Source organism: Castor canadensis, chromosome 8 (assembly GCF_047511655.1).
Source record: "Castor canadensis chromosome 8, mCasCan1.hap1v2, whole genome shotgun sequence".
Classification (NCBI taxonomy): domain Eukaryota; kingdom Metazoa; phylum Chordata; class Mammalia; order Rodentia; family Castoridae; genus Castor; species Castor canadensis.
The window spans coordinates 149,710,978-149,730,549 of NC_133393.1; the positions used below are offsets into that span (position 1 = coordinate 149,710,978).

General features: G+C 56.3%; 1 protein-coding gene across 1 annotated transcript in view; it reads left to right on the top strand.

Moving 5' to 3' along the window:
- The window catches only part of Cacna1i (calcium voltage-gated channel subunit alpha1 I), a 103,074-nt gene that overhangs the window by 61,072 nt on the left and 22,430 nt on the right, over window positions 1–19,572 (top strand). The window contains exons 8-23 of the mRNA XM_074084532.1: window positions 303–395; window positions 2,577–2,877; window positions 5,025–5,437; window positions 11,630–11,781; window positions 12,376–12,561; window positions 12,895–13,012; window positions 13,176–13,331; window positions 13,786–13,879; window positions 14,985–15,187; window positions 15,801–16,271; window positions 16,587–16,687; window positions 17,347–17,470; window positions 17,707–17,775; window positions 18,285–18,469; window positions 18,841–18,967; window positions 19,221–19,346. Coding sequence (XP_073940633.1) covers window positions 303–395; window positions 2,577–2,877; window positions 5,025–5,437; window positions 11,630–11,781; window positions 12,376–12,561; window positions 12,895–13,012; window positions 13,176–13,331; window positions 13,786–13,879; window positions 14,985–15,187; window positions 15,801–16,271; window positions 16,587–16,687; window positions 17,347–17,470; window positions 17,707–17,775; window positions 18,285–18,469; window positions 18,841–18,967; window positions 19,221–19,346 — 2,919 coding nt within the window. The remainder of the gene's footprint in view (window positions 1–302; window positions 396–2,576; window positions 2,878–5,024; window positions 5,438–11,629; window positions 11,782–12,375; window positions 12,562–12,894; window positions 13,013–13,175; window positions 13,332–13,785; window positions 13,880–14,984; window positions 15,188–15,800; window positions 16,272–16,586; window positions 16,688–17,346; window positions 17,471–17,706; window positions 17,776–18,284; window positions 18,470–18,840; window positions 18,968–19,220; window positions 19,347–19,572) is intronic.

A 19,572-nucleotide genomic window follows, 5' to 3' on the forward strand; every position in this document is an offset into this window, starting at 1 on the left:
GGAGTGTTGCCATGAAGCCAGCAGGCTCTGGAGGGAGATGGACTGGGGTTTGAGTCTGGGCTCCTTTCCTGTCTGGTGGTGTGACATTGGGCAAGTGTGCTGGCCTCTCAGAACCTCAGTTTTCTCATCTTTACTGTGGGTACGAAGACAGCTGCCCCTGCAGCCCTCATAGGAAGTCCTCCCGGTGCTGTGTGTCAAGTCCTGGCACACAGTAGGGCCTCAGTCTAGGGTGCCCCCTGGCTGCCTGCCTCTCTTGGGGCCAGCGTCTCAGGCTCTCTGCTCTGTCCCTGTGCTGGCTGCAGGTGATCACTCTGGAAGGCTGGGTGGAGATCATGTACTATGTGATGGATGCTCACTCCTTCTACAACTTCATCTACTTTATCCTGCTTATCATAGTAAGTGCCAGGAGCCGGGCTCAGGGAACGCTCAGGACCTGGGGACTGGAGGAGGGGAGGGTCTTTGGGAGTCCCCAGGGAACCCTCAGGGCCATGCCAGCCGGCTGGGAGTTAGCAGGAGGGGCTGTTTTTAAACGTGGCCAACCAGCCAGTGATGGAAGGGGCTCTTCAGGGCAGCTGCTGGAAGCATCCATCACCTTCGATTGCCTTCATTTCTCATTTCTGGGCATTTAAGTCTACCCTGTTTCTTCTGCTTGTCTTTCTCTGCCCAAAGCACGAGGATCACATTCTTTTCATGACCTTACCCTGGGCTCCAGCCCCAGAATGGAGCTTCTCAAGGGCTTCTCCTGAGATGGGAAGACAGGGAGGTCCACCCTGGTGGAGCTCCCTGGAATTCTCTGAGGGGCTCCTGTCTTTAAGGAGGTGGGGCTCTATCTGCCCATCCAGGCCTGCCCCTCCTGCATCCTCCTCCCACAGTGTCCCCAGAGTAAGCTCATCCTCCTTGTCATGCCTGACTGCAGTTTCAGCCATGGCATAATCCCCAAATGTCAAGGTGATTCACCGTACAGGGGAGAGTTGTCTTTTTCCCTGCAGCATCAAGGCCTGGATCTCCAGCTTCTGGCAGTGGCGTGGGCATGCTTGGGCTCCTGGGGCAGTGCCCCAGGTTGAGCTGGTTGGACCTTGAATGGGGGGGATCAGGACAAGCTGGCAGGTGACCTGAGCTACACCTGTGATTGGCATAGCTCCAATGCTTGCTTAGGAGGCTGGGGCCTTGGGCCTACAAAGTGACATCCCAGGTAAAAGGGAGAGGATCCTAGGTTTTGTTCAGCATTGCTATCCATTCATCTGTTTGCTCATTCATCAGAACGTTCAGGAAAGCCCACGCTGCTCACAGTCTGGTGGAGAGGACTGGCAGCAGACAGGGACCACACATTGCCTTAGGCGCCATGATAGAAGGAAGCCCTAGAGGCTGAGGGGGCCCAGAAGAGGCCCCTCATCCACTTAGAGGTGGACAGGAAACGGGAGGCTTCCCAGAGGAGGCAGTGCCAAAACTGAACCTTAGAGGCTAGGGGCGCATACCAGGGGAAGAACCTTCCAGGCAGGGGTGGCTCACAGAGGCTCTGCAGGTCAGAATCTTGTAAAAGGGAGCCACAAGCCACTGGGATTGCTAGAGGAGCCCCAAATTCCCTAGGGGCTACAGAAAGCCCCTAGGGACTTCCTGGTCTGCTCTTCCTGGTGGAGTTAAGGGTGGGACCTGGAGTTGTAGACTCAGCACATGACCTTGGGCAGGCTCCTTAGGTCCCCCAGATCTACAAGAGATGGGGATAGTGACAGCACCTAGCTCATGGGCTCCGGGGAGAGTTAGAGGAGCCAGAGTGGAAAGCCTGCATACCCTGGGTACTCAGTAAGTGCTCAAGAAATGTGCCCTGCTGTGGAAAGGTCCCTTCTGCCTGAGGTGGCTGCAGGCAGCATGGAGAGGTAGGTGGGGGACCCAAGGGGGCTGGACCTTAGCACAAATGGGGGTTACCTCTCTCTACCTCCCTCTCCAAGCATGTACACGTAGCCAAAGTCCAGGCCACAGAGTAGGACTCAGGGCCTGAGTGGCCTGAGCGGTTGTGGCTGCTCTCCTTAGCCTCAGTGCTAATGACCCAAGTGGAATGGTGGCAGGCCCAGGGCCTCAGACCTGAATCGAGGCCTGGCTAGGAGGCAGCTCCAGTAGGGCCTGGGGAACCGCCTGGGCTGCTCCTTACCCTGGAGCAGAGCCTCAGCCATCTTTTCTGTTCCCATCTGTGTCTGTGCCTCTGTGTCTCTGGGCTCCTCCACCCTCCCCTGCTCCCCTGTCTGTCTCCATTCCCCCACTCTGCATCTCTCACACCCTTCCTCACCCCTGTATTCTGTCTTCTCTAAGTGCCTCTCTCTCTCTGTCCATCTCTCTCTCTCTCTCTCTCTCTCTCTCTCTGCATCTCTGGCTGCCTGGCTGTCTCTTGCTATCTGTCCCCCTCCTGTGTCTTCTTTCCTCTGTTTTGTGTTTCTCATTTTTCCCTTCTCCTCTCTCATTTCTGCCTTGGCCTCCATCTCCGTCCCCTGGTCTCCTTGACTTTCTCCATCTTCTTCTTCCCTCTGCCTTCCTCCCCACTGTCCCTCACCCCCAACACTGTCCTCTTCTCCCATTGGTCACAGGTGGGCTCCTTCTTCATGATCAACCTGTGCCTCGTTGTCATAGCGACCCAGTTCTCAGAGACCAAGCAGCGGGAGCACCGGCTGATGCTGGAGCAGCGGCAGCGCTACCTGTCCTCCAGCACAGTGGCCAGCTATGCCGAGCCCGGCGACTGCTACGAGGAGATCTTCCAATACATTTGCCACATCTTGCGCAAGGCCAAGCGCCGTGCCCTGGGCCTCTATCAGGCCTTCCGGAGCCGGCGCCAGGGGGCACCGGCCCCAGCCAAGCCAGGGCCCCATGCCAAGGAGTCCAGGCATTGCAGTAAGTGGCCCTGGGGCTGGGGACTCAGAATGGCACTGTTGCAGATGAGTCACATCTGCTGGGCAGGTTCCCAGGCTCGGGTTCCCAGGTCTTCTTTTGGGTCCGAGCTGTTTCTTTTATGATTTGGATGCTCAGACCTCACCCGTCTTTGGCTGGGGGACTCCGTTGTCCTGAAGCAATTCACTTCCCATCTGCCCTTGGGAGCCACACTTGAAAGATCTCTCCTCGGTCTTGAGAGACCATCGTGCTTCCTCACCACAGCCCACGTGGCTCTGCTGTGGCTCCTGCTGCCACCCTCTCTTCCAGCATGCCTGGCACAGAGGGCTGTGGCCTTGGGATATGTGGCACCTCGTGGTCTGCCCCTCCCATTTCTCATGCCGAAGTGTGACTGGGTTGTTTCTGCAAGTTCCACGTTTAGCTTGGGAAGGGTGCGTGTCCTGCTTCTCAGGAAGCAGTCCTGAGAAGAGGCAAGGCTGGACAGATCGTCCCCAATTTTCAGATGGGAAGTGTAGGGGCTGAAGAGATGAGGGAGTCACTGAAGGTGGCACAGTGTGTCAGTGACAAAACTCCATCATGTGGAATTTCAGAGGTGCTGGAGCTTTCCTGAGTGTCTGCTCCAGCTGCAAATGCACTTAGCCTTGAAAGGAGACCAGCAAGGGAGAAGGCCAGCAAGGGCCACCAGAGGTGGCCCAGGTCCAGTCTGTTTTCTCCTAGTTGGTGCTGAGGAAGGTGGCAATCACAGGGACTTTTTCCTGGAGCAGCTGCAAAGGAAGGCACTCTGTTCCCTGTGTGACCTTTGACACCGTGGCTCCTCTGCAGGCCTCCACTGCTTTGGTAGGGTGGATTTCAGCATGTGATTGTGAGCTACAGGGGTTTAGTGCCCCAGGAACTGTCTGGAAAGCTCTGTGCTCCCAACTTTCTCATTCTGAGAGTCTGGGAGGCCAGCAGAAAAGTTCCTCCTCAGAGCTTCCACCCATCATCCTCAGATGCCAGCTGTCCAGGTGTGGCCTTGGAGGAGACTCCAGGTGACCTGTGGGTTGTTGGTTCAGCAGGTGGATATGGGAGTCAGAGTCTGCACAAGGCTGGCACCACCTTCCTGGAGGACTTGAGGGAAAGTATTTACTTAGAAGAGCCTCTTGTTGCCACCTACCCTGTCTCCCTGGAACTTGGGTGGAGGGAAGTCAGAGGGAGGCCTTGTCCCCACCTTGGGCCTTCATGCTGCCTTTCCTCACATCCAGAGGCCAAGGGATGGCCCATGGGCTTCTGGTAGCCTGCCCTGGGCGCTGGAGTGGTGAATGAATCCCAGGACCTGTCTAGGGCTTGGGAGGCATTTGGAGGCAAGCTTAGAAGCATCGGCAGTACAAACTTTGCTTTCCCTTTCAAGTTACGTTTTTTGCTTACACACACAAAATGTGTTTATTTGAGGAGAATTCAGAAAAACATAAAGAAGCCAAGTCAGCCAGACAGACTCCTCTGATGCCTCTGTGCACTGCTTGGCAGATCTCAGCACTGGAGCCCGAGGCCATCCTAGCTTCTCAGTGATTCCCACGCAGCGAAGGGGACAAAAACCCTGGCCTCCAGTGGTCCCTATCTTGACTCTCACTAGTGTGGAGGGAAATCCTGGGGCTTCCAGAGTGAGAGCCTAGTCCTGCTCAGGGCTCCGTGCCACCTCCCTTCTCTGGGAAGTGAGCCTGCACACAGGCGGGAGAGCTGAGGAAGGTCATGACCACTTTGGCTTCCTCTAAGGGGCGTCCACTCCCCACAAGGAGTGGACTTGTGGCTCTGTCACAATCACATCCAGTCCCCATGCTCCATGATGGGGGCCTCAAGGGGCCTGATGAGTAACTGGCCCAGTGCCAAAAGCAGATGTGAAGATCAGTTAGGATGGATGTGTGTGCCAGCCTGTGCAGGGCCTGTCACATATCAACACAGACCCCTGCTCCCCACCCCCGTCCCCCTGGTTCCCCGTAGCCTCTGTCCCTGCATCTGCACAGGGCTGAAGTCTGGAGAAAGGAAGCCATTTCGTCAGGAGACATTAGACCCCCCACCCAAGCAGCACTGGCTTGTTCTAGGCAGACCCTGTGGGACCCTACCAGGGTAGGCTGGGGCCTGGTGTGGGCAGTAATGCTGCAATGTTTGCTTTTCAGAGCTGTGCCCACGACACAGCCCCCTGGACCCAACTCCCCACACGCTGGTGCAGCCCATCTCTGCCATGCTGGCCTCCGACCCTACCACCTGCCCACACTGCCAACACGAGGCAGGCCGGCGGTCCTCAGGCCTGGGCAGCACCGACTCTGGCCAGGAGGGCTCAGGCTCAGGCTTTGGTGAGGCTGAAGCTGATGGAGATGAGCCCCGGAGCAGTGAGGACGGGGCCTCCTCAGAGCTGGCGAAGGAGGACGAGGAGGAACAGGTGGCTGGGGCAGCTTGGCTGTGCGGGGCCGTGTGGCGGGAGACGCGAGCCAAGCTAAGGAGCATCGTGGACAGCAAGTACTTCAGCCGGGGCATAATGATGGCCATCCTGGTCAACACCGTGAGCATGGGGATCGAGCACCACGAGCAGGCCAGTGTGGGGCCGCCAGGGCGCCAGGCTTGGGCTGTGCGGGGGTGGAGGGGGGTGGGTACCCAGGCCCATGCCCAGGCCGGGCTGCTCCATCTGTGTGTCTCCTTGCCCTTGGCTGGAGCTGGGCTAATTCCTCCTTGTGGCCTCAGGGCCATGGTCAGAGGAACAGCAGCTCAGGGTGTGTGCAGAGTGAATCTGGACAGGACAAGACTTCATGGCAGTGGGAGGGAGGGGGGTCAGTTTTCTTCCCCCTATGATGTACAGATGTATAGGTCACCCCTGGGGTGACAGTCTGGATGACAAGTCCTGGCCTCATTTGAAAAAACGTCATTTTCTGGCTTCTGCTGTCTACTTGCACTCAGGGGGATGGCTTCTATGCCCTGGCCTGGTGGGGGCGGGGAACGCCCCCAGTTGGGTCATTTCTGATCGGAGGGCCTATAGGCTGCCAGGGGCCTGGTTTGACCCCATCTCCTCCTGTGGCAACACAGACACCTGGCAGGGTTTGTGTTTCTGCAGCCCCTTGGCATCACTGGTGCAGAGCCCGGTGGGGGCCACACTGCCATTTCCCTGTTCATTAGCTCATCAAGCCCAGCTCCATTCAATTTACTTGAATGCGACTCCTGGGGTTGCCACCGACACTCGGTTGGTGCTGCTGATTTGCCAGCCATTCTAGCTTAATTAAAAAGGTCTCTGGGGAGAACTGTGGGAGGGCTGTCTGTGGGGTGGAGCTGGTGAGACAGGCAGCCCAGACACCTTCCCCTAGAGGCCCAGGGGGGTCAGTGCTCCTGGGGAAGGCCTCCTGGGAGCAGCTGCCGGCAGGGTGCTGGCACGTCTGAGCTCTACTGTGCCAGAGCTGGGCACTGTTCCTGGCCATGGCTTGATGGAATCAGCTGGTGAGAGCCAATTTTCTCACACTCAGGAATTTTGCAAGCAGTTGTTCACAGTTGGTAGCTTGAAGTTGGCCATAGAGGAAGTCTTTACACCATGGAAATTGGCAGATAGCACACGTTGGGGCTGTTTTCTCAGAGGCCAGTTTGCCAGCTCACTGCTGGTCCCTGTCTTCTCGTATCCCTCCAAGGCAAGGCTGGGGCAACTCCCTCTTGATCCTCCAGCTCAGCCTCGGGGCTGGCCATGGTCCCTGCCCAAGCCTGCTCATGGTCTCCCTCACTCCTTCTGCTATGTCCTGCCTGAGCAAGTTTTGTAACCGGAATCTGATGGAGCCTTTTTGCTTCTGGACAGCAGGGTTGTCCTCTGCCTAGTGGAGGCGTAGGGTCCATCTTGATTTCCTCACCTGTGAAGCAGGTACCTGACTTTGTGCCCCCTGCCTCTTAGGGATGGACTATCATTTATTGAGTACCAGCTAAGTACCAGGCTCTGAGGCAGCCTGGTGTCTCTCTTTCCAAGCAGCTGTCATCCTCTCTTGTCCCACACACTTGGAAGGCCACTGCCCAGAGAAGCCACGCCCATCACTCTGAGTTTCAGCCCTGGTTCTGCTGCTGACTGGCAGGGTGGCCTCGGGAGAATCGTTGAGCCTCCCCAGCTGGTGTCCCCATCTGTAGATTGCACATGGACCCTTCCCTCCAGGGGGACTGGCAAGGTCAAATGCACTAAGGATTCTGGAGCATAGTAGGTGCTTGTGACTCAGTCATGACTGAGTCTTTTGTTCGAGCCTTCTGCCACCAGCACTGTGTGAGTTTGCCATCCACTGTCTGGAGCTTCAAAAATTAATTAGTTAAAGAAAAAGTGAGGAGGAGGCAGCATTTTTAAACATTCTTTTTAAAGCAGCTCGGAGTGGCAACCATTGTTCGGCCGAGCTCTGTGCAGGGCCGCTGGTATTTTTGCTCTTCTCCCTCGGCTCCCAGACATCACTTGGTGGGAACTGATCCACCCCCAAGTTTATTTCGAGCAGCCCCTGCTGAGGTGGCGCCCGCAGAGAGAAAGATGGCCGGTTGAAGGGTGCAGGGAGACAGGGAGAGAGGAGGAGGGATAAGTGGGTGCCGCAGGACCTCACCCTCCGCACCCTGCACTCCAAGTCTGAAGGGAGCTCTGTGTGCCACTGCAGGAAGCAGGAGGTGAGGTCCTAGCTGGTCACCCCAGCCTCTCTGGTCATAGGGAGCTCAATTACAGATGCTGTGGCCTTTAGGGTGGCTATTACTGTCCAAATAACGGGGGGCCCTCACCAAGGAGCAGCTTGCTCATCTAGATTCCTCATGGCCATGGCAGCCCTCCTTATATGGACCTACCTGAGAGGAGGTGACAGGTGAAAGAGGAGTCAGTCAGGCAGGGGCCCACATGTGGTTCATGAAGCAGCAGATGGAGCTCAAGCCACTACCCCCTGGATAGCTTGGGAGGAGGGTAGGTCTGGACCAGCCCAGGCTGGACTTTGTGGCCAACAGGTTGGTTTGGGCAGTTGGGGTCCTTCATCACAGCCCTGGGGGGGGCAGGCTGGGTGAGCACCCCAACCCCATTGGGATGAAACTGAAACTCAGCAAAGTGGAATGGCTCTCCCAGATAACTTGGCAGGCAGCTGGTTGACCTGGGCTGCAGGATGCAGAGGGCAGCTATGGATGGTCGTGTTGGAGGTAGGGACTAGGGGAAGACACAGCTCCAGAACACTCTCAGGATTGCTACAGTATTGGGGTTTGAACCCAGGGCCTTGCACTTGCTAGGCAGGTGTCTGTACTTGAGCCATGCCTCAGCCTCTAGGGTGCTCTCTAAAGGAATGAATATCAGCAGAGTGAATGGACAAGCTGGCAAGTAAAGCTGGACAGCACAGGACCTGGTGGGGTGGGAATGAGGGGCAGTTCTTTTCTTCCTAAGCTCCCAGATGCCCCTGTCCATAGGCCACCTCTGCGGTGATGGCCTGAATGACAAGTTCTGGCTCTATTTAGAAAAAATGCTCTCCCTTTTCTGGTGCACCCCTGCCAGGTCCATGACTGCACTGCTTCTAAGGTGGGCAAGGCCACCTGCAGCCTCGCCTGGCCCTAAAGTTGGAGGAAGGTCAAGGTGAAGATCAGAAAACAGGGGATTGGGCTAAATGGGCATCAGGACACAATGCAGGGCCCCTCCCTGGGGTAGAGCTGTCACTGGCCTGGGCTCCCAGGGTACTGGGAAGGCCTCCAAGTGAGTGGGTGGCTCACAGCCCACTTCATTCTCCCTTCTATTGCCTCTGTCAAGTCACTGCTGATCCAGGGCTAGAATGACTCTGGGAAGAGGAGGATGGGCTGGCTTAGTGACTGACATTCCAGTCCTCTGGGGGCCCAAGAGAGGCACCAATATGGACTGAAGACAGAGAAGGCTTCCTGGAGGCAGAGGTACTGAGATGACTACATTCATCAGTGAGACAGTCAGATACAGGGACCAGGAGGTTAGGTATCCCCCAAAGGACCCTGAGCCCCTAAGAAGGATATGTGCAAAAGGTGGGGCAGGCAGCCCAGGAGGCCAGGAGAGCTGTTCATCTACAAGGGGCCTTGAGGCCAGCTTTATCTTAGGGTTATGGGGAGCCATGGAGGGCTCATAAGCAGGGGAGTGACATGTCTGGCTGAACTGAAGCCTCTTTAGAAAAGTGGGCAGGTGAAGGGACCCGGAGCCACGGGGATGGGGTTGGGCCAGAGGGAGGCAACATGGGTTCTGGATCTGGCTCCACCACTGCCTGGCTATGACCTGATAGTCACTTGGGTTTCCTACTATAAAACTGGAAGGATGGAGGGCTGTTCCAGGACAAGCTGAAAAGACACATGGGAGGTGCTTAGCACGCCTGCTTCAGGAGGAACTTAACCAGCAGTGTCATGGGGCCTGGCTGGGCTGGAGGGGATCCTGGGCCAGCTCAGAGACCTCTGCCCACCCTTACATCTATCCTGCAGAATTGGCCTGAGCCTGAGCAGCCTGGGACCACCAAGCCTGGCATCAGGTGGGGACAAGCCTCTCCTCTCCCATGTGTAACCTGTGTTTTCTGCCCCTTGGGACCTGTTCTTCCTCTGGGTGGGTCTTGGCCATCTCTAGAAGCTTCTTCATTATCTGTCTGTCGGCTGGTCTGCCTTCTCTTTTTGTGTGTCTCTCACTTTCTGACAGTGTTTCCGACTCCTACAGTGGTGCCACTGTGTCATCATCTTGGTCCTTTTTTGTGTGTTTTTCTCTCTGTGTAACTGAGTCGCCACACCCTGCCTTTGCCTCTAGTGTCCCATTTTCATATTTGTCTGTCTGTCCATCTCTCTCTGCCTATTTCTCTGTATCTTGACTCCATCCCTCTTGCACCTGCCCTCCTGGCCTCTCACTTGCTGTTTCTGTATTCATCTGTTGCCTCTCCCCAGCCTGTCTGTCTCCCAGAGAAATGCTCTCAGAGTGATGGATGGTCCACTAGGAAAAGATTAACAGGTGTGCACTGCCTGGAGAAACATCTGCTGCGGGGGAAGAGGAAGGCGGGCAGTGACCTTTCGGGGAGAGTGGTGGCTTATGCACTGATCACAGGAGTGTGTGCAAGGCGTGTGCAGCCCAGAGCTGGGCCATGGCCATCATGGCCACCGGGAGGGACTGTCAGCATCCACCTTTTCCATCTCCGCAGATGTAGTTTGGTGGACTGGGAAGTTGGCGGCTCCCAGCAGCATCTAAGCCCTCCCCACTGAGGCCCTTCTCAGGGTCCCTCTCCCCTTTTGGGACCATTTGTGAATCAAATGTAATTACAGATTGAAATGGGCCTTTCTCCTTTTATCTGGGCAGTTTTATTAGATTTCCCAGGCACTAGGTGGGAAGATCATTTTTTTCTTCTTCTCCTTTTAAGCCACATGGAATCAAAGTCAGGCCCTTGGAGCTCCCGTTGCTTAGGAGGGGCAGGGATGGGGGTGAGTGGTGCTGTCTGATGGAAGATGGCCTTGAATATGGTGGTCTCTGGCTCTCCCACCTTCTAACTCTGGCTAGGACCTCAGCCTGGACACTCTTCTCTGCTTCCCAGTCACCAGCTCTGTTCTTTAGGTGTCTGCTGAGATGTTACCATCAAGAGTGACTTTGCACTGCATGAGAGTCTTCACTGTAGCAGCACATCCAGGGCTTTCTCTGGGAAGACCTGGGGGATGTGTGCAGGAGTGAATGAATTAATGAACAAAGAATAAGTGAATGAGCAGGTTCAGGTGAGGTTTCAGTGTCATGTAACAGGGCAGCAGCTTGGAGTCTGACTTGAATCAGTGCCCAGCCCTGCTACATCCATACTGGGTCATCCATACTGGGTGACTCTGAGCAAGCCAGTCCATGTGATCCAGCCTTGGTTTCCTCACCTATAAAACAGAAAGGCAAGGGGTGGCCTTGTAAGTTGTTTGAAGATCAGTACCCATGCTAGGTATTGAACTCAGGGCAGGGAACTTGGTCAGGGCAGAACAAATGGCTGTTTGCATTCCAGAATTCAGGATTCAGGCAGGAGCCACCTGCACCACAGTGAGCACAAACCAGGTCCACCACAGGCTTCCAGAGGGGCTGCAAAGGGACGAGAAGGGGCTAGAACCTCATATAACCCTTAGCCAGGGTCTTAGAATGAATGACGTCAAGCATTCAACCACCTGCTCTTATGGACAAAAGAAGAAAGGTTTAGAGGCCAGAGGTCAGGGGAGTAAATTGCCCAAGGTCACAGAGCCACTTAATACCCAAACCAGGCTTAAACACCCCACAGCCCAACTCATGGCCGGTAGTGTGGCCTGTTTCAAATACGGGGATCTGATGATGATGCCATTTTCAGGTCCCCACCTACTGCTAACACCATGAGGTAAACAGTTCCCGGAACAGAGAGAGGTTTGTGACTGCAGGGGCAAATAGGAGGCTGGTGACCTTGGGCAGTTCCTTGACCTTCTGCGTCTCAATGTCTTCCTCTGACAGTCACTGTGGTGGTTCCTGTGTGTAGGACTGTGCCTGTCGCATGGCTGGTGCCCTGTCTCAGTCCTCCCTTCACGGGCACAGTGTGAGATGGCAGCACCATCTGCACAGTGGGTTCTGGGTATCTCCTTCAGCCTGCAGTACCAGCATCACTTCTAAGTACACGGAAGGTCAGCCCTGAGGGTTGTCCCACCCCTAGTGGACATCATGGAACACTGAGGTGGCAGAGTTGAGAGGTCCTCAGGGTCACTGTGCAGAGGGAGACATCTGAGTGCTGGCAAGGATGTGGACCTGCCAGGGTCACGATTCCTCCTTCCCCACCCCATGTCCCCACAGCCAGAGGAGCTGACAAACATCCTGGAGATCTGCAACGTGGTCTTCACCAGCATGTTCGCCCTGGAGATGATCCTGAAGCTGGCCGCCTTCGGGCTCTTTGACTACCTGCGAAACCCTTACAACATCTTCGACAGCATTATCGTCATCATCAGGTAGCGTCCCACCATTCGCCTGCAGCAGGGGAGGGGGAGCCAATGTACCGACCCCAGCCAGTACATAAAACATCCAGAGAGGATGAAGGAAACCAATTACACTCAAATGCAGTTCTTCAAATATTTAAAAACCGTTGATGTAGCCATATGTGCGCTTCGGGATTAATGCATTAAATAGCAAGATGTAACAGTGGGTCTGAGTCCACCATCATTTAAAAGAAGGGAGGTACATAAAAATACTCAGAAATAACTGTATCAACTGTCACGTGACAGGAAGATACCAGCTATTTCCATTGCCCACAAAGCCACAGGCACTGCTAATTCTCTGTGGCTTGTTGTTTATATTCATAATCAAAACGAGGGTGAAATCTCAAAAAGGGGACAGTGACATCCTTCCTAGATTTTAGCCATATGCCTCCTAGCGGGGCGGTCAGGGTTCATGATTGAGGGGGTGCTGTGGACGCATCAGTGGTTGGATGCATGAACGAATGAATGAGTAGAGGCTCTGCTCTGGCCTCTCCTTCCTTCTCTGTCCTCCTGGCGTCTCACGGACTCCTCCTGCCTCCCTGTGTCCTGCACCCCTGCCGGGTACAGCATCTGGGAGATCGTGGGGCAGGCGGACGGCGGCCTGTCGGTGCTGCGCACCTTCCGGCTGCTGCGGGTGCTGAAGCTGGTGCGTTTCATGCCTGCGCTGCGGCGGCAGCTCGTGGTGCTCATGAAGACCATGGACAATGTGGCCACTTTCTGCATGCTGCTCATGCTCTTCATCTTCATCTTCAGGTGAGGCCTGCCCGCCCCTCCCCAACCTGGCGACCACACCTGTGGCCTGCCAGGGCAGTGTGAGGGAGCCTGAGGGAGTGTGGCTGGTTGAGGATCCCAGGAACAAAGCCACCAGGATCTGGGTGTGAATCCTGGCTCCATCATTTAATCCCGATGGCTCTGGGACCCAGAACCTCAGTGTTCCCCTCTATAAAATGGGAAAAGTGGGACCAACCAACATTGTCCCCCCCCTCCATCTTACTGGGTCATACTAAGAATGAAACAGGTGGGCGGGCAGAAGATAGGTCAGTGTGTGTGAGTCCCTTGAACTGCCTCCCTCCCTCCCTCCTCCAGCATTCTCGGCATGCACATCTTTGGCTGCAAATTCAGCCTCCGCACGGACACGGGAGACACAGTGCCAGACAGGAAGAACTTTGACTCCCTGCTGTGGGCCATTGTCACAGTGTTCCAGGTGAGTGGCAGCCGCATGTGTGTGTCAGGGGAAGCCATCCTGGGCAGAGGCTTGGGAGGGACTGAGGTTGATGGCTCCAGCTCCTCCCTGTCAATGGAGGTGACCCAGAGGCTAGACCTGGGCTGGGGGAGACCCCGGGACTAGTCAGTGTTTCCCCCAACAGATCCTCACTCAGGAAGATTGGAATGTCGTCCTCTACAATGGCATGGCCTCCACGTCCCCCTGGGCCTCCCTCTACTTTGTTGCCCTCATGACCTTTGGCAACTACGTGCTTTTCAACCTGCTGGTGGCCATCCTGGTGGAGGGCTTTCAGGCTGAGGTGATCACAGCCCCGATGGAGGAAGCACCCTCATGGGACGTGCAGGACATGGGGCAGGGGCGAGGGGGCCTGCACGGGGGGGAAGGTTGCAACTCAAACTTCTAGCAGGTGAGGTGGTGAGCCTCCCAGCACAGGAAGCATGTAAACAGAGGCCATATCTGGGATCCCCATCTCTTCTCAGGGGTAAAGGGCTAGCTTCTACATCTCTGAGATTCCAAAACCCCCAAGACCTGAGTTTCCAGACCCCTCCTCCTCCATTCTCTGAGGTTTTAGAGGGTAATTCAGCCACGGAAATGGGGGTCGAAGCCTAGGTCTCATTAGCTTCTCAAGTCCCTTTTCTGAGCCTTAGTTTCCCCATCTGGAAAATGGGAGTGGAAACCCCATTTAAAAATTCAAGGGCTGGGGGTGGAAAGGGCTGGGCTGACCTGTGTTCCAATGTGGGCTGATCCCCCAGGGTGATGCCAATCGCTCCTACTCCGACGAGGACCAGAGTTCATCCAACATGGAGGAGTTTGACAAGCTCCAGGAGGGCCTGGACAGCATCGGAGGTAAACGGGCCTCCACTTGGCATCGTCTAGGAACCTCCCCTAGACCCCAGGTGGGCACAGGACACAGCTTCCCCCTAAGCCCGGGCTCAGTGGCTACTTGTTCTCTGTGGTTGGTTTTTTACGACTGGATTCCAGCAGCAGAGGTAGCTGCAGCCCATGTCTTCCCTTCTCACAGTGTTGCCTCTCTGTTAGATAATGGATTTTCTTCTTCTTCTTCTTCTTTTTGGTGGTACTGGGACTTGAACTCAGGGCCTCACACTTGCTAGACACAGGTGCTTTACCACTTGAACCATGCCTCCAGCCCTTTTTGTTTTAGTTATTTTTTGGATAGGGTCTTGCATTTTTTTGCCTGGGCTTGCTCAGACCACATTCCTCCTACATGACTTTCCTTGTAGCTGGATGACAGCTAGGTGTGCACCACCACACCTAGCTTGTTTGTTGAGATGAGGGTCCCACTAACTTTTTTTCTGGGCTGATATGAATGGTGATCTTCCTGATCTTTGCCTCCTGAGTAGCTGGTATTACATGCTTGAGCCACCACACCTGGCTTTTTTTTTGTTTTTTTTTAAATCTTTACTCGTTTGCTTTCTTTTTTTTTTTTCTTTTCTTTTTTTGTGATATTAGAGTGTGAACTCTGGGCCTCACACTTGCTAGGCAAGTGTTTCTACCACTTGAGCCTACCCCCAGCCTACCTTGGGGCCTTAGAATTTGGCCTGGGTTCTGGTTCTGCCTGGCACTACTTGGCCACTTAGGATAAGCCTGTCTCAACCCATAACCCAGTGTCTGCCTCAGTGATCCAGGCAGACAGTCTCTACCTGTTTCCTGCAGGAGGCATGGGAGTAAGGTGTCCCTGCTGGGTAAAGCTTGAGGCTGGCCTGAGCACAGCCGGCAAGAGCGCTGTGAATACATAAGGAACCTGGCAGGCAGGGTGGAGGGCAGGCACATGAGATGGGGCGCAACCCAGAAGACTTCCTGATGGAGGACGTCTCCCCAGAAGAGCTTTTCATTTCTGTTTTGTCCATATCTCTTTCTTTACTCATGGCTTCCTTTGCTCTTGTTCTGTCTGCCATCTGTCCCTCCCTCTGTCTCCATCTTACTCTTTCAGATTCCAAACTCTGCCCAATCCCCATGACCCCCAATGGGCACCTGGACCCCAGCCTTCCACTGGGTGGGCATTTGGGTCCCGCTGGTGCTATGGGCCCCGCTCCCCGCCTCTCGCTGCAGCCGGACCCAGGGTTGATGACCCTGGATTCCCGAAAGAGCAGCATGATGTCATTTGGCAGGATGAGCTATGATCAGCGTTCCCTGGTGAGTCCTGTGGTGGGCTTCGGTGGGTGCTACTTGCTGGAGTGTGTTGGGGGACCCTGGAGTGAGGTACCTGCCACTTTAGTCTCTCTGGTGCCTAGGTTAGGGCACCAGACTGTCCAGCTCAAAACAGGCAGGGACCATGTCTGTGGTATTCCTGGCAGGTCCAGAACAGGACCTGGCAATAAGGAATGAATGAATGAAGGAACAGTGTGAGTGGGCTCTGGTGGAGAGAGCTGGGTTTTCATCTTGGCAGGAAAGTGTATGGTAAAGACTTGGGGGTCAGGAAGACTAGGCTTGAATGTGGCCTCTGCCACCTCTCAGCTGTATGATCATGACCAAATTGCCATTCTTTGATCCTGTTTCCTTACTGTAAAATAGGAAGATGGCCCTAACTTGCCAAATGTTCCTTAAGGGAAGTGAGGCATCCGGAGGGTGGGTAACCTCCAGGGGACATGTCCATGTGGGTGGAGTGAGGGCAGGGAGAGGACCCTAGGAGTCTAGCCTCTCATTCACCCACTGGCCAAGTGGGGCCCTCTAACTCCACAGCCCGGGCCAGCTAGGCTTCAGCATGGGTGTGCGCTGGGCGTTGACCCCAGCCCGGGCCTCCCCTTAGTCCAGCTCCCAGAGTTCCTACTACGGGCCTTGGGGCCGCAGCGGGGCCTGGGCCAGCCGCCGTTCCAGCTGGAACAGCCTCAAGCACAAGCCGCCATCAGCCGAGCACGAGTCCCTGCTCTCGGCGGAGCGCAGCGGCGGTGCCCCGGCTTGCGAGGGCGCCAGGGATGAGGGGCCGCCGCGCGCTGCGCCCCCGCACGGCCCTCTCGCCCACCACGCGCACCATGGACCGCACTTGGCACACCGTCACCGCCACCACCGTCGGACGTTGTCCCTCGACACCAGAGACTCGGTAGACCTGGCCGAGCTGGTGCCAGTCGTGGGCGCCCACCCTCGGGCCGCCTGGAGGGTGGCAAGCTCGGTTCCTGGGCACGAGGACTGCAATGGCAGAATGCCCAGCATCGCCAAGGACGTCTTTACAAAGATGGACGACCGCCGGGATCGCGGCGAAGACGAGGAAGAGATCGATTACGTGAGTGGCATGCCGCTCAGATTAGAAGGTGGACTATAAAAGCAAGGGGAGGGGCGAGAACGTGGGCGGTCCACGGGGGCGTGGTACCGGGGGGCGTGGCCGGGGCGATGGGGCTCAGGGTGGGTGAGTTTGGAGGGGCTGGACGGAACTGCCTAACCCTGAGCTGGGCCCGCCTCTGAGAAAGAAGCCCTCCGCATCTGCCTTGGGAAAGAGAGAGTTCAGAGGTTATCCAGTGGCCCCAGGTTGCTGGGTGGGCGCGTCTGAGCCGCTATGCACAGAACTTGACCTTTCCGTTTCTCGGCCTGCCCTTGCCAGACTCTGTGCTTCCGCGTCCGCAAGATGATCGACGTCTACAAGCCTGACTGGTGCGAGGTCCGAGAGAACTGGTCCGTCTACCTCTTCTCTCCCGAGAACAGGTGGGCGGGGCCCGCCTTGGGGTGAGGACTAGAATAGGGACGACAAGTCTGGGAGGGGAGACCTCTCTGCCAAACCAGGCAAGGCCATTAGTGGTGCGCTCCCATGGGGGAGGAGCAGTCTAGAGGGGAGGGTCTCAGGCTTTCCTCAGCATCTCCTGCAGTAGAGGCCAGCCCCGTGCTGGGCACCAGATTGGACAGATCCTGAAGCAGCCTGTGGTGTTTACATCTGGAGGGGACATTAGAAGTCTTCCTCCTTTGGAGACAGATAACATTTCAATAGGTGCAGTGGAAAGTGGAGTGGGGTTATAAAGAGGACAGGCTGGCCCAGGTGGAGGGAGCAGCCCTAGGGAAAGCCTGGGGGACATCAGGCAATGTGGTGTCCTTGTTGTGGAGAACAGAAGTCAGGAATTTGGGACAGTGTTTGGAAAGCCTTAGATGCTGGGCTAAGGTGGGTGCTCTTCACTGAATTGGTGTGTGGTCAGGGGAGGAGGCTCCAGGTGGGCACCCTGAACAGATGTAAAGTTGGCATCTGTTGCATGGGCAGAGGAGGAGAAAGGAGTCACTTCCCTTGGCCATTCTGGTTCCCATGTGTCTGGGCCCTCTGTCTTTCCCCTGGTCATGGTAGTAGGCAAACTGACACTCTTGGGGCCCTCGTCCAGGTTCCGGGTCCTGTGTCAGACCATCATTGCCCACAAGCTCTTCGACTATGTCGTCCTGGCCTTCATCTTCCTCAACTGTATCACCATTGCCTTGGAGCGGCCCCAGATAGAGGCCGGCAGTACTGTGAGTGACTGCAGCCCTTTGGCAAGGAAAGGGGCCAGGAGGCAGAGGGACAGAACCCCAGGGCCTGCCACAGGCCCAGAGATTGCTCAGCAAAGCCAGATGCCCAATACCGTGGAGGGAGGTGGGGCAAGGAAGGGGCCTCTGGGGAAGGAAGGCCACCTTGAAGTGAGAGGTTGGCCAGGTGACTGGGCAGTGGTGTGAGCCTCTTGGACCCATGGCATCTCTGGCTCTTTTAGGAACGCATCTTTCTCACCGTCTCCAACTACATCTTCACTGCCATCTTTGTGGGCGAGATGACACTGAAGGTTGCACCTGGATCACTACCACCCCCAGCTGGGGCCCCTGGCCAGGTCCCGCCCCTCCCTCTCTAAGCTTGTCACTGGCCTGGCCATCAGCAACATTCCACAGGCCCGGGACGCCCGCTCCCCTTGGGCACCAGTCCCTGGTGGTTGGGCCCCTGGAACCTACATGGGGTCAGCGGCGTCCCTCCTCTCTGGGAGTCAAACCCCGTCGCCAGAAAGGCGAATGCAGGGAGAAACATAGTGTAACAGAGGTACCTGTGCGGTGACTTTGGATTGGGCTTGCTAGACGTGGTGGGTTCCCGCCTACCGCTCGCTTTCACAGGGACTGTGTCTCTTATCCGCTCCCTCCCCCGCACCTGCCTGGTCCCGCCCCGACTGTCACCCTGCAGTGTCCCCAGAAGGACCCCCAGACCTGGTCCCGCGGGCCCTCCTCCGCCCCCTCCCCTGCGCGGAATCTGCCGGCCCCGCCCCTCTCCGCCGCGCCGGCGACCTGACCCAGGCCCCGCCCCCAGGTGGTCTCGCTGGGCCTGTACTTCGGGGAGCAGGCCTACCTGCGCAGCAGCTGGAACGTGCTGGACGGCTTCCTTGTCTTCGTATCCATCATCGACATCGTGGTGTCTGTGGCATCGGCCGGAGGAGCCAAGATACTGGGGGTCCTCCGAGTCCTGCGGCTCCTGCGCACCCTACGCCCCCTGAGGTGAGACCCTGCCCCCTCCACCACCCCACGTTTGCGGATGGATGTTGCTGCAGTGTACAGAAAAATCGCACGGCCCTGTTCCTGACGTGGAACCAGGAGGGCCTGGGGATGAAGGAGCCCCTTACTGTTGATCATTTTTGTGTCCCTGGATGGCTCACTGCAATCTCTGGGTGCCAGTCTCTAGGCCAGAGTGTGGTGTGCCCTCCAAGGGGCCCGGAGAAGGCAGGTGTCCTTTCATGTATTGGTCAGGGTGAGACTGCTGCTCACTGCCTGTTCTGCAGAAACCGGATCCCGGGTGACTCTGGGGTGAGTGGGGCTACCTCCTGCCTGCTGTGGCTCGTGATGCCCTGCCTGCCCCTCCTTGTCCACAGGGTCATCAGCCGGGCCCCTGGACTGAAGCTGGTGGTAGAGACTCTCATCTCTTCCCTCAAGCCTATTGGCAACATTGTGCTCATCTGCTGTGCCTTCTTCATCATCTTTGGCATCTTGGGGGTACAGGTGAGGGGCCCCCAGGTTGGCAGGGACTGCACATTCATTCCTACCCCATTCCACCTGTGCTGGCTGACCTGGAGGCCCAGAGGCCCTGGTGGAGCAAGCCATGGTCCTTCTCAGAGAGGGAGAAGGACCCCAGCCTAGATGACTGTAGCACAGGACAGTCTGCATCGGTGTAATCAGAGGAGTGGATCCTTTTTCTTATTGTGTTCCCCATGCCCTGGGAACATTGATTTTGACCCTCCTTTCTTTCCCCCAGCTCTTCAAGGGCAAGTTCTACCACTGTCTGGGTGTGGACACCCGCAACATCACCAACCGATCTGATTGTGTAGCCGCCAACTACCGCTGGGTCCATCACAAATACAACTTTGACAACCTGGGCCAGGTGAGCGCTGCCCACCTACCCTGGTCTGACTTGTCTCCCTGTGGTAACAGCTCCTCGCTGCTGATGGCCCTGGGCTCACACACCTGATTCCTGTCTCTCATTGCCAAGACTGACCTTGTGTCTTCTCCTTTCCAAGCCTTATTTTCCTAGTCTGCAAAATGAGAGGCATGAGGCCAGCACCTGGCATTTAGCAGGTGCTCCCCTGAACATTGGTCCTGGTCTCCAC